Genomic DNA, 14,621 nt, shown 5'->3' with positions numbered 1-14,621 from the left:
GTAGCGACCACTCAATGTGTCTCTCTCACATCGATGTTTCTCTCTCTCTCTCTTCCTCCTTCTCTCCCTCCCACTCTATATCTCAAGATAAAGTGCAAAAATGTCCTCTGGTGAGGATTAAAAAAAAAGAATAGCCATTAAACTTTTTGAAAGATCTCAAGTCTGGGCAAATATAGATGCCAATGGCATGGGGATATGCAAATCAGTGCTCGTCTATATTATATACAATTTGGAGTGAATTTGTTTAGGGAAGTTGTAGCAATCTTTTCTTGTGGGTCACATAAATCCAATGTTCTCTGCCTTCCCAACATGTCCCATCTCCTGGGATGGGGCAGGTGAAGTAATGTTAGGGTGTTGTAGTGTCGCACACAACCCTAATTCATTCTCAAGTCTTATTTCAGACTTGTAGATATTTTTGTAGGAAAAGGACAGAATAAAAGGCTTGTTCATAACTTCCCCAGTGAATGGGATATTTCATTATTGTATGAGGGCCTGTGTTAAGTCATTTATTTGAAGTGAAAGTAATTGTATATGGTTGAGTTTTCACAGCTGAAGGGTCCTCTAGAAATTGGAGTGAGATTCTAGGTTGCTAATTCCTGCTGGAAAGATTTACTTTGCGTCTAGTACATTGGTGAAGTAATATGGTAGCCTCTTAGTAAGATTACTTCCCTTTTATCCCTTTAGTGATTAATGGTCCAAGCAAAATTAAATATCATTTAACTAACTAGTTGGCCCAAAGCTGTCATTTCATTCTGATAGTTTCCATCTTTACATTAAGAACTAACTTATAAGTTCAGGAAGATTTCAGATGTCATCGGACAAAACCAGTAATGAATAAATACCATTGTCTCTGTAACATGTAGCAGAAGCCTAACCTCTGGAGCAAGTTATTCTGAAGTCTTTGGCAGTGCAAGTAAATGTAATATTACAGCTACAGATATGATCCAGACTTGGGATCAGACTTCTTCCTTTTTCAGTGTTTACAAAGCAACAAAAACAGCGGAGAAATGGCCAGGCTGTACCAATGCAAGGTTTCATTTTAGGTGAGGGCCATGGGTTTTACAGTCCAGTCAGCTGCTCTTTGTATAAGGAAGATCTCCATCATGGCCTTATGATGCTAACCTTTACATAGGATGGCAATTTTGCCTTAGGAAATGAGCCTAAGTGACTCTAGAGGCTATAAGCTATTTTCGTTAGATGTAGGAGCTGAAGATCCTGTTAGGAAGGTAGAAGTCAATTTTGCCCACATGTGGGTCAAACTATTAAATAACAAGGCCTGGGTATTCAAATGTTCTTAGATGCTCAATGAACATTCCAATTTATCAAGTGGTGGCAAACTGAAAATCCTGTGGCATTAGACCCTGGAAAACTTTTAAAGTCCAAACTGTACTGCTGAAGGCAGATCTGAATCCTGTGTGGTCTGATTGCCACCTGACCCTGACATAAAGGACCCACTTCGTGGAATGACATTCTCATTCCTCCACCTGCCTAAAGCCTTAGAACCATTGCATGCTGGCTCTTTCCTGCCCACTTCCCTAGAGAGAGTTAATGTTCCAGATTTTCTTTCTTAGATCAGTCTGTTGTGAACATGGAAACCAAATTGTAAAAGCTTCAACACTCCTGTGATGTATTTCAGATTTCTGTTAGAGATGCACAACCATCCTGATTTCTGACTGTTGTAACAAACTTGGTTGTCTGTAGTTCTTCCTTTACCATCCCTCTTTATCTCAGAATCTTAATGAACCTTTAAGTAAATGCTCATGTGGGCAGGCTTCTATTTATATAAAATAAAAGCTCAGTTATACATATTTTTGACTTGTGAATTTCCACTAACTAGCTCTTTAGCAGGTCTATGTATTAAAAACTGATAACTTTGAAGCATGACACTGGTTTGAGACCGAATTGACTCAGTTGTAGTGCTATTTTATTGGGTTCTTAAATTTTTAAACATTGACAACCCAGATGGTACATGACAGAACTTTAAGGAGGTTGTAACTGCTCAAGAAAGGAAATTTATATCCAAGTGACTACTGTATGTCAAATGACCAAGTAACTTATTTAATTTGTTCCAAGAGGAGCCCCGAGCACTTCTTTTGGGGTAACTTCATTCCATCCTCAGTAACATCACCATTAACCTTGTGATCTGATGTACCCAGACCCACTGCAGTAAGTAACTGAGTGTCCCTTAGGAAAGACTGCTCTGGGGACTTCATATGAGGAATGTGAGGCACAAACTGGCACCTAGGTCTTCTAGGCTCAGCTGAGAACTCTCCTTGCTATAGCAGGTGCCTTTTAAAGGAGTGAGATTCTTTCTTGAAAGATTCCAAGTCTAAAATAATTGTTTAAGGCAGCTTCAATTAAAGATTGTTTGGGCTGCTTCTGAATACAACAGACTGCCACTCACAGAGACAAAAATGACTAGAACACAAAACTTAAAAACCAAGCCATTTAATCATCTTTGAAGGTAAACAATACATGGAGCTGGATCTCAAGCCCCAAGAATGCCAGAGCTACAGGTCCAAAAGTCCCGTGGTGCAGAATTCTCAGCAGAGTTCAGAAGGGTCAGAACTTGAGGAGTTCGAGGCAGAGCACTTTTGGAATTTATGCATTCCATTGAGCAAGTTTGCAAACTGCCAGAAACAGACCCCAAGAGTCCATTTTGAGATGGGGAAAATTCAGCTCCTGGTTTTACAGATAAAAGAATAAACAGTACCAAAAATGTTTACTTCTCTTCACTTTTGTCACACAATCTGAAGCCTGAGTTGTCACATCTCCAATTCATAGCAGCTTATGCCGCAGTTTAGGTATGAGATCAGTCTCTCTATCCATTCACTTCCATGTAATGCCACGGCAAGAGTGACCTGAGGCAGAGAGCTCTCATCAGTACAGCTTTTTAACAAGCACTTAAAATGAAAAGAACTCTCTGGAGGGCACACAAGTTAGTTTATAAGATTTTAATTTACAAATTAAAAAGCTACATATTTTATTTTTTCTCCTTTTTCTCTTCTTTCTTTATATCACTCTTTTCCTTATCCTTCTCTTTGTCATCTTTTCTATCCTTTTTGCTCTCTTCTTTTTCCTGCCCTTCTTTCTTCTCTGCATCCCGGTTGGCAATCTTGTTGTTGATGAGGTTGTGCAGGGCGACCACGGAACGTATCAGGGAGGCCAAATACACCACGACCATCTGGTCGTTGGTCTTCAGGTAAAAGGCCTTGACAAACTCCTGCAGGCTGACATCTGGCAGCAGGTTGAAGACGTCCTGCAGCTGGTAGATAATTTGGTGGTTGATAGGAAGCTTGCCTGTGGCCACTTTCTCTAGGTAGCTCTTGATATCGAGAAGCTTGGAGTTCAGTCCCTTCAAACCATGCACCTGGTTTGTGATCCGCTGGGAAAGAGTGCCCACAGTAGTGTCTTTGATGTCTCTGTAATAACCCACAAGAAAGAGCAGGAAAAAGCATCAGTGTACTTACTGTATTAGCTCACTGGTTCTCACATTCAAAGGAAACACCTAGCTTTGTGGGGAGGGGCAAGTTTTCAAAAGAAAAATGTTACTTTTCCATTTTACAAAGATCTGAGTATAAATTGCCTTAATTTTGTTTTCATTGGGAGGCATATGTTTTCTTTTTCTCATCACAGGGCATTAAAAAAAAGAGAGCTTAAATGAAACTTTTTTCACTTTAAAACCCATCCCAAGTAGATTCTCTGCAAAAACTGGCTGGCTACATTCACTGAAAAGGACGTAGCTCGAAAAGAGCACATGCCTATACTTACTTCACATGTCTGTTCCAGTCCCAGTCAGCATTACACTTTCCATACAAGGTGTATGTCCACAAAGACATAAATCATAACTCAGGACACTTAAGATGATCCAGAACTAGAACCCAGGTCTGTGTACTCCTGATAAACTTCCTTACACTGAGCAGCCTCTTGGGCTGCTTATGATTCTGAAGCCAGCCTAAGTCTCACCGTAACAAGTGCTCAACTCCCACTTCTTCAGCTTCCTCCGCTCCAATTTCACTGGTCACGTGCTCAAATGTTTTTGAGGTTGGAGTTCCATCCTGGGAGAAGAGGCTTAATTATAGTTATTTGCTTACAAACAAATGGGCTCATGTTTCTTTCTACACCTTGATTCCTCTGTTTTAAGTCAAATAACTTCATAGATACATTACTGGGTTTCCCATGGCAAGGGTGGATAAGGTTTGCTTTGAAAGCTTAGTCTTTTTCTTTCTTCTTTTTAAAAAAAAATGTTTTTATTTTTTTTTTAGAGACAGAAACATTGACGTGAGAGAGATACAATAATTGGCTGCCTCCCACATGTCCTCTACTGGGGATTGAGCCCACAACCTGGGCATGTGCCCTGACCAGAAATCGAACTGGGACCTCTCAGTCCATGGGATGATGCTCAATCCAGTGAGCCACACCAGCGGGACTGAAAGCTTAGTGTTCTAAGCTAACATCACAGTGGCCCAGCTCAGTGACAAAGTACCCTGGGGCATCATTAGCTCGTTTCTGAGGAAATTCTTGATAATCCTCTCAAACCCACAGTGGGGGTGGGGATGGACATTCAGGGAAGTCTGGATTAGACTGATTTTTAAAGTACATAGTTCTTTCTAGAAAAGGCAATATACAAAATATCTGTATTTGAGGCAAGCTTATTTCAGAAATGTAACTTTTAACCATCTATTGTCCCTTGGACTAAATAATACCAGAGCACCAAAATGATACAGTCAGAACAACTGGGTTTCTGGTGGCCTGAATTTATCAAAGGATCTGCTGGGGGGGTGTGGTTCACATCACCTAGTGACTTCCAGATGGGACTCAGGAGAGAATTTCCTCAGATCTAGTGCCAGAAGAGGCTGTAAATGTCTTGTAAAGGCTATGAACAGCCAGGCTGCCTGAGTTCAAAATCTGGCTCTGCTATGTATGTGACAAGGGAGCTGTAGGACCTTGAATAAATCACTTAACTTCTACCAAGCAGTATTAACCTTAGCTGTTGTTATTTTATCCAGGACAGTGCGAATCCTGCCAATGCAATTTTCTTCCTGGCTTTGTTTGATAGGATGGTGAGCCTTTAATGATCTTGAGGACGTCATGGTATGCTTTTTCAGGTACTAGTTTTCCCCTGGCTTCATCTTATGTGACCCATATGTCCCCTCTATCCACTATTTAAAAATCTTGCTTCAATGGTGTGTATGCACGCGTGCATGCATGAGCGTAAGCTGCCTCAGATTCCTTTTTGAAAGAGGCAAGGTAAAGATTAACTTAAAAACAACTGTATCAAGACAAGAATGAAAGCCTTATGGCAACCAGACAATAAATTGAGATCTAAGCTCCCTGGTAGCAAGGCAAAAAGAGTAACAGGAAGATAGAGCTCAGTGCAAGGACCATTTACAGAAAGCTAACCTTAAATATCTCTTTCCAGATTTAAAAACTGAATATAAGAATAAATACTACATATCTAAATCTAAAGACAGACTTCAATCTATCCCTCAGGCTTTTGACTTTGGCAATTCAAGATTAAGCTATCTGCACACTTCTAAGTGCAAATATTTTATGCTCCTAACAAAACACATTTTTACCTCAAATCCTATCCTAGAGTCAGAGTTCAATTTTCCTGGAAATAGAGTGAAGATATATTCTGGTAGCTCTTTATGTCTATACCTAAAGCACAAGCTAATGAACCTAAGAGTAGGTACTGGATGTAGTGGCTGAGTATTCAGGGGTCAAATCACACAGATGGGTCTGGCTCCAGGCAGCTCTGTCCTACTCTATTTGGAAACCTATTCTCTAATCTATAGGGATTGAAAATCTTCAAGGAGATAGGAAAATCTTCAAGTGGAAAGGCCCTTAGAGTAAGGCTAAGCTTACCAGGCCCTGCATTTACTTTGCTGTGAACACCTCTGGGCAATCATCTGAGTACTTTGGGCCTCAATTTCATTTGTAAAAGGGGACTTTAGATTTCTATGGTGCTCTCATTTCTAAAATGTGGCCATTCAAACACTCAAAGGGAAAAACCATAATATCAAACTGTTAACAGAAACCAACAACCTTTTCTTGTTATAAACAGGTAAAGAATTTGTTGACTTAAAAATAGAAAACAACAAAAAACCCACCCCAAAACAATTGCCTAATAAGTAGCAAATCTATTCTAGGCTAATAGCAAAATGACTTACATCATGAACTTCTTCCACTGAAATATATGCTTCTGTGGGCAGTCCCAGGTCCTTTGGCTTCACATCAATGATGACTAATACCTTGTAGAAAAACACATCTTAGCAAACCACTTCACACTGAGTATATAGAAATAACTGCCATTCTTCTGATCATGAGTACTGAACAAATTTCATTCAACCAGACAAGAGCCAGATTTTTACATTCAAATTACCTCATCACTTACTCTATTCTCCAGAGGTGGTATAATATGGTTATCAAGCACAAGGAAAACAGAGTCAAAACAGTCAACCTAGCCCCACCACCTACGAGACCTTACTAATCTTTTTAAACCTCACTTTTCTCATTGTAAACAGGATAACAGCTTCATATAATTACTGAGAGGATTAAGGAAGATAACTTATATACCTGGCACTTAGTGGCTTATTCAATATATTGGCTTATTGTATACTACACAAAACACTACAAATTAGCACAAGCTTACAGAGAAAAAGTAGTGAAATGATTTTCTATCCAAATCTTTCCTAGGATGCTCTTACTTAAGTAAACAGGCAAAGACTATCATTCAAGAGTTTTAAAGATAGAGTCCACTCACTGAGTTAGGGCAGTATCTTTTCATGAGTTCATTGATGGCGATGTCATTCTTGTGTAGTTTAGGGCCTGTGTGGTACCACCCAACTATTCTTTCTCTGGCTGGGAAGGGAAAAAAAATTAAGTGGGTTTGAACTGTGATATAAAGATCTATGTAATTCCCTCCGAAAGGGTAAAAACTCCAGTTGTTATATTCTCTACCTGTTCTAGAATTTAAGACATCTATTTAAATTTTTTTTTTTCTTTATTGCTTTTAGAGAGAGGAAGGGAGAGGGAGAGAGAGATAAAAACATTGATTGACCACCTCCTGCATGCCCAGCATTGGGGACCGTGCCCACAACCTGGGCACGTGCCCTGACTGGGAATTGAAGCTGCGGCCTCTTGGTGCATGGGTTGATGCTCAACTACTGATCCACACTGGCTGGGCTAAGACATCTATTTTAAATCTTGATTTATAAAATGTAAAACTCAAAGAATTCTCAGAATAAGCAGCAAGGGAAATCCAGAGACATCCACATCTCAGACTAGTTTAGGAGACCAGTAAAACATGAGAGCAACCAGAAAATAATTCTAAGGCAATATATAAATGCAGGTTCGTGTCACATAGCCTACGACTGAGTGTTGCAGGAATAAACATTCCCACAGCAATGTGGTTGCTGTAATGAAATAAAATGAAAATGATACACATGACGGAGAGACATATTTATCCTGGTGGTACCAGGCAGGTGGAGTTTATATGATAGTTCTTCGCTTTTCTGCTGCAGAGAGGGCTAGCTCTCTCCCCCCAAAATTAGGTAGTCTTAAATTGCTATTCTACTTTCTCATTTATTCTACCTCATTCTTTTACCACCATCAGTCTTACTGAAGTCTAGATAAAGAAAGGGCCCTTGACATTAAACAAAGGGAATACTTAAAAAAGAAAAAATGCTGCACACACAGACATGTAAATTAATGCCACAACACCTTCTTAAAAAAAAACACACTACAAAAAACCCAAAACAAACAAAACAAGACATACCATTGACCTTTTTAAACATTCCATACATGTTTTCCAAATAATCATGGTCTAAAAACCAGACAGAATCATCTTTGTCATCTTCATCAAAAGGGACTAAAGAGGAAAAAAAAAGGTAAGATTTAGTTTAGGGTGCTGGGTAGAACTCTAGAGCACAGGTTAGTCAGATACTCCTAGGTTAGATCTGATCCACATTGGTGGTTTGTCCAACATAGTAATAAAATTATTTTTTAATTGCTCTCATTAAAAAATGGGAGGTTTCACATAAAAATCCAGGCTTCCAGCTTCTCCTGAAAAATCAGAAGACATGCCAACAACTGGTTAGAGCCAGACAGAAGCTAAACCCTTTAAAAAGGACATGCTATAAAAGCCTCATCACTCCCTAATGTTTCCCATTTGGCAAAGTACATTACTATCTGGTCCTTTTAGACATTGGAGTTAGTTACCTCTAGTCCAGGGGTCATTCCAACGATTATTTTGTTCTTTGTTTTGTCGCTCTAACCATAAAATACATTGACATGTTCTGGTAAAGATTCATGAAACAATAGAAGGGTAATGGTCTCCAACTCCCTCATGCTAACCCATAACCATGGTTAATAGTGCATGGATTAACAAACTACATCAACTATTTTTATAGTTTTACTAGACCACAGCCACTCATTTGTCTTCATACTGTCATAGTTGCTTTCCTGCTGCAATAGCAGAGCCGGGCAGTTGCAATGGACTGTATGGCCTGCATGTTAAAATATTTACTATCCACTTCTGTGTGTAGCCTTTAGCCTCCTTTTTTACACCACAGCAATTCTTAACTAGAATCCTGGGTTGCAATAAAAAATGGCAAACACAGAAAGTTTCTTTCTTTTTATTTTAAAGTTAATTTACATTTTAACCATGCTCAGAAAATGTAAAATTTGTCTTTTACCTGCAAAACTGTTGGATACATCGAGTACTTTCTTTTGCCATGACCCCAAAAGCACACCAACAACACGCTTCTGGTTTCCAACCTTGCCTATTCTGAATGAGAAAGCAGAGGTCAGTCTATAGGCACACAGAGGATATGCCAACAATTAGATACTCAATAGGAAATATTAATGGCACAGATATAATTGAGTGAGTTTACCTGGAAACTAATCCCACTAAACAAATGTAATAGAGTTAAGTTACTTTTTAATCTTAAATTCTAATAAATATAGTGAGTAACTCATGAACTTTACACACGGGCAGTTTTTACTCACTGTTAACTGCAAAGCAATATAAACTTGGAAAAAACCTCAAACTTCATACAAATTTAAAATGGAGAAAACAAAAACTCCCCCAACTTAAGAGTTTCAAAATGTTATTTGGTTGATGTTTGAAAAACATATTTATGTTACCACATTTAACTTTATTTTTCTTTGCAGCTTACCTCTCTCCTTTAAACTTTCCTCATCTTCTCTATCCTTGAATCTTTTCAAGAATAAAGATGCTAAAGTAAAACCAGTTTTATGGTCCAGCTTGATGATAACTATTCCATGTTGACAAGCCCCACCAGATGTTATAATTCTTTGAACCAGCTTGAGGCTCAGAAAGTGCTTCTGACCCAGAGGCATGTGTATGTCATTTGTGGTCTTTTTGGATGGCTTAATTAGGAAGTCAGAAGTGAGCAGGCGACTAATCACACTGAGAGCATGAAAAAGATTAATGCAAAAGATTTTACTTCAGAATTTCTAGCTCCATATCAAACCTTAGGGATTCTGTCATAAGGAGCTACAAGTGTAGCAAGTGAGACAGGCACAATACAACTCTATGTTCAAAGGAAAGACAAAAGCCACTGTGAAATGAACTATGATTCCTCAACAGTCGCTGGTTTCACATTGATTTAACGGAATCAGATGGTTTGGCAAATTTATAAATGCTTACTAAATTTGGAGTTTGTATCAAACAAAGTTAAGGATTCTGTGTTCTGGTGGTTCTGATTGTTTGGAAATCTTAAGCACTGACTTTGCACACTTCAAAATTATTATCTATGCTTACTGGCTTTTCTTTTGGTTTACAAAAATCATTTGTCTTTTATAAAAACCCTACATTTATTATCTGACACAGCAGCTAGCAGTGTTTGTTGAGTTTACTGAATAGAATAAAAATGGTGACTACCCCACTAGCACCCCTAGTATCCTATGGGAGAAAAATGGTAATTACTGTACAGTGGGAAAGCAAACATATCTTGTTAGGCTGAGGGGCCTATAAAGCAATGGAACTGAACTGGGGGCCCTAAACCTCAAAGTCTCGAGTTTGTTTTTGGCTATGGTCGAATCAGTTGTACAAAGAAGATGCTAGAGAGTAAATGGGTACTTAAAAACTCTGACTAGATGCCCTGGCTGGTTTGGCTCAGCGGTTAGAGAGTTGGCCTGTGGACCACAAAGTGCAGGTTCAATTCAGGTCAAGGGGACGTGCCTCAGTTATGGTTGGGTTCCCGCCCTGGTTGGGGTCCAGCAGGAAGCAACCAGCTGGTGTATCTCTCTCACATATGTTTCTCTCTCTCTCTCCCCTTCCCACTGTCTGGGGAAAAAAAAAAATCTATGGGTAAGGACTTAAAAACAAACAAACAGACAAAAAAACCTCTGACTGGACAGCAGATGCTCCCAACTGGGTCTTTACATTAGCCAATTCAAGTAATTATCTTGTAAAACTTATGAACACGTGTAACAGGTCCAGCGGGATGAACAACCTGAAAACAAGCAAGGGAAGGCGGGAGAAACATCTGGGGATGTTTCCTTATTTTATTCACTAATGCCCAAGTCTCCAACTGATCTCACTTTTCAAAGAAAATCTTGACACCTCATCTCCGTCTTCCGGTATGATTAAACCAGACTCCTGCTTAGAAACTTTCACAAGTTAAAACCACAGCTCTTCCAGGGAGCCCTCAGAATAATGAGACCAGAATTTCGGTGACAGTCTTCAAAGGCACCCAAGCTAGGGTCTGACGGGCTTTCCTATGAGACACCGAGTCTTCTCGGTGAAGAGGGGCGGGTGGTGTGACAGATAGGCACGAGGCTTGGGGGATCCGGGCCAAATGGAAGGCTGCCCCATACTCCAGCAGCCGACTGGGGCAAAGTAATGGGCGGCTCAGGCCCCAGAGTGCCGGCCGGGGCGGGAGGGGCGATGCTGGGTGACGTGGGCTTCCCGAACCGAGGCTGGGCTAGGTCCCTCGGCGAGGCAGGGCCGCCCTCCGCCCATCAGCGCTCAGGCGGCCGCTGCGCCTTTCCCAGAGCGCCCGTGACTCAGCAGTGAAGGTGCCGCCGGCCCCACTGACCGCCCCGCGCCGCTCGCTCACCGGTTAAAATGATCCACCACACTGAGCAGCACCAGGGGGTGGACCACCACCTTCTGCACCGCCAGCTCCGGCATCGTGACACACCTCGCCCGCCAGGTTCCGCTCCCTGCGACGCGCAAACACAGGCAGCCACAGCGGCAGGGACTCTCGCGGATCCTCTCTCTAGGCCCAGCTCCTCCCCTTCCGGCTCGGCGGGCGCCGCGCGGCCTCTTTTTCCGTTCCCAGAGTGCCGCGCGCGTCGTGCCGGGGCGGACGCTCCTGCCGCCTGAGGAGGGGAAGTGCCGGAGGAAGGCGGGACCTGCCTTGAGTCACTGGCTACGCGTTCCCCTGGTTTTGAGAGCTAAAGGGACGCCGAAGACTGACTGGTCGAGGCTGACTCCCTGGTATTTGGCCCGCATCGTTCTCTGCAGTGGCTTTTCGCCTCAGTGTCCTCTCAGCTCCCTCTCACCCCCCCCACCCCTATTTGAAGATTAGAAAAAAATACTAAGAAAAAGTGTAAATAGTAGTTACTGGTATTTCCACCATTCAGAAAGTGTTCACTTTTGTTTCAATTCAACATCCAGAATTTCTTAGAAGAATTAACTTTAAATCTCTAGCATTAAGGAGCGCCCTTATAGTATATTTGGTCATTTATCTAATCCTCATTTTATTGTCGGGGAATAATTCCCTTAATTTTTGCTATTGACACTTTGCAGATAACCAGCCTGTGTTTATATTTTCCACCTGTCTTTATGTTACCATTTAACTAGGGCTCGAAGAACGCAATTTGAGCCTAGCGGCACACCATTCAGGCTGGTTTTCAAATAAAAACTTAGGAAAGTGTTGAAGAAAAGATGGAAATAAGGAAACATGTTTTGATATTTAGCTAGGAAAGAGAGAAAAGAAGACTAAATGTGGAAATCTAGGCGACGTAGAAAGAGGCCAATTAATTAAAATCCATACACGTTTATATTTCTAATTTAACTTGCTGTTTCTCCAAACAAAAACAATGCTTCAGTAACTTGAATTGTTCAGTAGTTGTTTATCCTATCTTTAAACACCTTTGCCTTCCTGATAATCAAGATCTGACCTCACTGAAGAAAGACCAGGAGACTTTCTCTCTTAGCCTGCTTCCAGGGTAATCAGGGAACTTTTGATACTATTTCTGGGTCCTACCCATCACTTTTATTACAGATACTCTTCTTTCTACTTTTGGGAGCACTGCTTTGGCTTTTCCTCATTCCTTTTAATATTTTTTGATTTGGCTATCAGATGATTGCTACTACTTCTGAAGATAACGGAACTTTGAGATTAAGAAAATTTAAGCCAGCCTCATTGTATGTGTGTTAAAGCATGCTCGCTGGGGTTTAGTGCCTGGTTTAAAGTAGACATTCCTGTTTCATCTCTTATATGATGTTATTCCTCATATGGCAGACATGCTATATTAAAGAAAGAGCTTGGAAAGATATTTTTTCTTAATTTTGTAGTTAAAGATTTAATAGCTGTCAAAAGATCAAAGATTGATTTTGATTTTTCTTGTGTGTCAAGTAAGGCTTAAGAACTGGAGTTTAAAAGAAGCATTTTTTTAGATTAAAATATATAGTTTAATAAAGAAGATGACTTGGAATCATAAGGAATGCATTTTCCATGTTGCCCTAGTTTTTTTTTTTTCTTTAATAGAACCTGGTACTGTAGCCACTACTGGGGGCTCAGTTCATTCAGAGGAATGCAGTAGGAGATATAAGAAATCCCTTTCTTTTGTTCATTGAATTCTGGACTTAACTTTAAAGGACCCGATGAGAGCGTAAGGGCAATGCATTTTCCTTTTCTTTGATCATCTTTTTTTTTTTTTTAATGTTAAATTCTTTTCCCAGATTTATTGAGATGTAATTGACATATAATATTGTGTAAGTTTAAGGTGTACAACATGATGATTTGATGCACATAAAAATGGTTATCACAATAAGATTAGTTAACAGTTCCATCACCTAACATAATTGCCCTTTTTTTTTGGTGGTGATGAGAACATTAAGATCTATCTAATCAACTTTCAAGTATATATAATACAATATTGTTAACTTTAGTCACCATATTGTTCATTAGATCCCCATCTTATAACTGGAATTTTGTACCCTTTGACCAACATCTCCCTGTTTCCCCCAACCCTAGCCTCTGGGCAACGAATGTTCTCTATTTTTATGAATTTGGTTCTATTTAGATTTTATATAAAGCAGTTGGCAAAAATAGGTTAACAGTTATGAGTATGCAAAACAGTTTACTTTTTATTATTTATTAACATATTTTCCATATGAACAACTGTAAACCTACTTTTGCCCACCTGTGTATAAGTGAGATAGATCATAAAGTATTTATCTTTCTATCACTTATTTCACTTAGCATAATGCCCTCACAGTTCATCTCTGTTGTCACAAATGGCAGGATTTCTTTCCCTTTACATTTTTTAGGATTTCCTTTTTATGGCTGAATAATATTTTACATTTTCTTACCTATTCATTGTTGATGGACACTTAGGTTATATACAAGTCTTGGCCATTATGCATAACGCTACAATGAATATGAGGTGAAGACTTCTCTTTGAGAGAATTATTTCATTTTCTTTGAATATATACCCAGAAGAGGGTTTGCAGGATCACATGGTAGTTCTGTTTTTAGTTTTTGAGGAATCTTCACAATCTTCTCTGTAGTGGCTGTCCCAATTTACATTCCCATCAACAGTGCACAGGATTCCTTTTTTCCACATCCTTGCCAATACTTATCTCCTGTCTTTTGTTTTTTAATATGTTTTTGGGTTTTTTTTATCCTTACTCGAGGACATTTTTCCATTTTTTTGCTCAGATAGAAGGGAGAGAGAGGAAGAGAGAACGAGAGAAACATCGATGGGAAAGGGACACATCGAATGGCTGCTACCCGCACGACCAACCAGGGCCGGGGACAAACTGCAACTGAGGTACATGCCCTTAGCAGGAACCGAACCCGGGTCTCTCTAGACCGCAGGCCAACGGTCTAACCGCTGAGCCAAACTGGCCAGGGCTTAATATGTTTTTTAGAGAGAGTGGAAGGGAGAAGGAGAGATAGAAACATCGATGAGAGAGAAACATTGATCAGCTGCCTCCTGCATGCCCCCTACTGGGGATGGAGCCCTCAACCCAGGCATGTGCCATGACCGGGAATTGAAACGGTGACCTCTTGGTGCATGAGATGACGCTCAATCCACTGAGCCACACCGGCAAGGCTCTTGTCTTTGTTTTAAATAGTCATTCTAACAGATGTGAGGTGATATCTCATTGTGGTTTTGATTTGCATTTCCCTGATGATTAGTGATGCTGAGCATTTTTTCATATACCTGTAGGTCATTTGTAAGTCTTTGGAAAAATGTCTATTCAGGTCCTCTGCCCATTTTTTTTTTTTTAAATCCTCACCCGAGGATATTTTTCTATTTATCTTCAGATAGATTGGGAGGAAGGAAGAGAGGGGGAGAAGGGGAGAGGGGGAGGGGGAGGGAGAGGGAGAGGGAGAGGGAGAGGGAGAGGG

General features: G+C 40.3%; 1 protein-coding gene across 1 annotated transcript; it reads right to left on the bottom strand.

Annotated features, from left to right (window-relative positions):
• Positions 1-2,942: 2,942 nt before the first annotated feature.
• On the bottom strand, positions 2,943-11,275 carry PSMD7 (proteasome 26S subunit, non-ATPase 7). Its single transcript, XM_036275834.1, has 7 exons — positions 11,091-11,275; positions 8,700-8,791; positions 7,781-7,873; positions 6,767-6,864; positions 6,174-6,254; positions 3,967-4,058; positions 2,943-3,422 (listed from the first exon to the last, which is right to left on the bottom strand). Exons 1-7 carry the CDS (start codon positions 11,162-11,164, stop codon positions 2,984-2,986), a joined length of 969 nt encoding a protein of 322 aa, XP_036131727.1. The 5' UTR covers positions 11,165-11,275; the 3' UTR covers positions 2,943-2,983.
• Between the last annotated feature and the right edge of the window lie 3,346 nt (positions 11,276-14,621).

This window comes from Molossus molossus, unplaced genomic scaffold (assembly GCF_014108415.1).
Source record: "Molossus molossus isolate mMolMol1 unplaced genomic scaffold, mMolMol1.p scaffold_m16_p_21, whole genome shotgun sequence".
Classification (NCBI taxonomy): domain Eukaryota; kingdom Metazoa; phylum Chordata; class Mammalia; order Chiroptera; family Molossidae; genus Molossus; species Molossus molossus.
This window is presented reverse-complemented; position numbering and strand designations above follow the sequence as displayed.

What these genes read in the sequence shown, in the direction of transcription:
- PSMD7 (XM_036275834.1), bottom strand. Translation starts at nt 11,164, where the DNA reads ATGCCGGAGCTGGCGGTGCAGAAGGTGGTGGTCCACCCCCTGGTGCTG. An exon ending in GTGGTGGATCATTTTAACCG is followed by an intron (nt 8,792 to 11,090) that starts GTGAGCGAGCGG and finishes TTTCTCATTCAG; the next exon opens with AATAGGCAAGGTTGGAAACC. An exon ending in GGAGTTGAGCACTTGTTACG is followed by an intron (nt 3,423 to 3,966) that starts GTGAGACTTAGG and finishes GGGTTATTACAG; the next exon opens with AGACATCAAAGACACTACTG.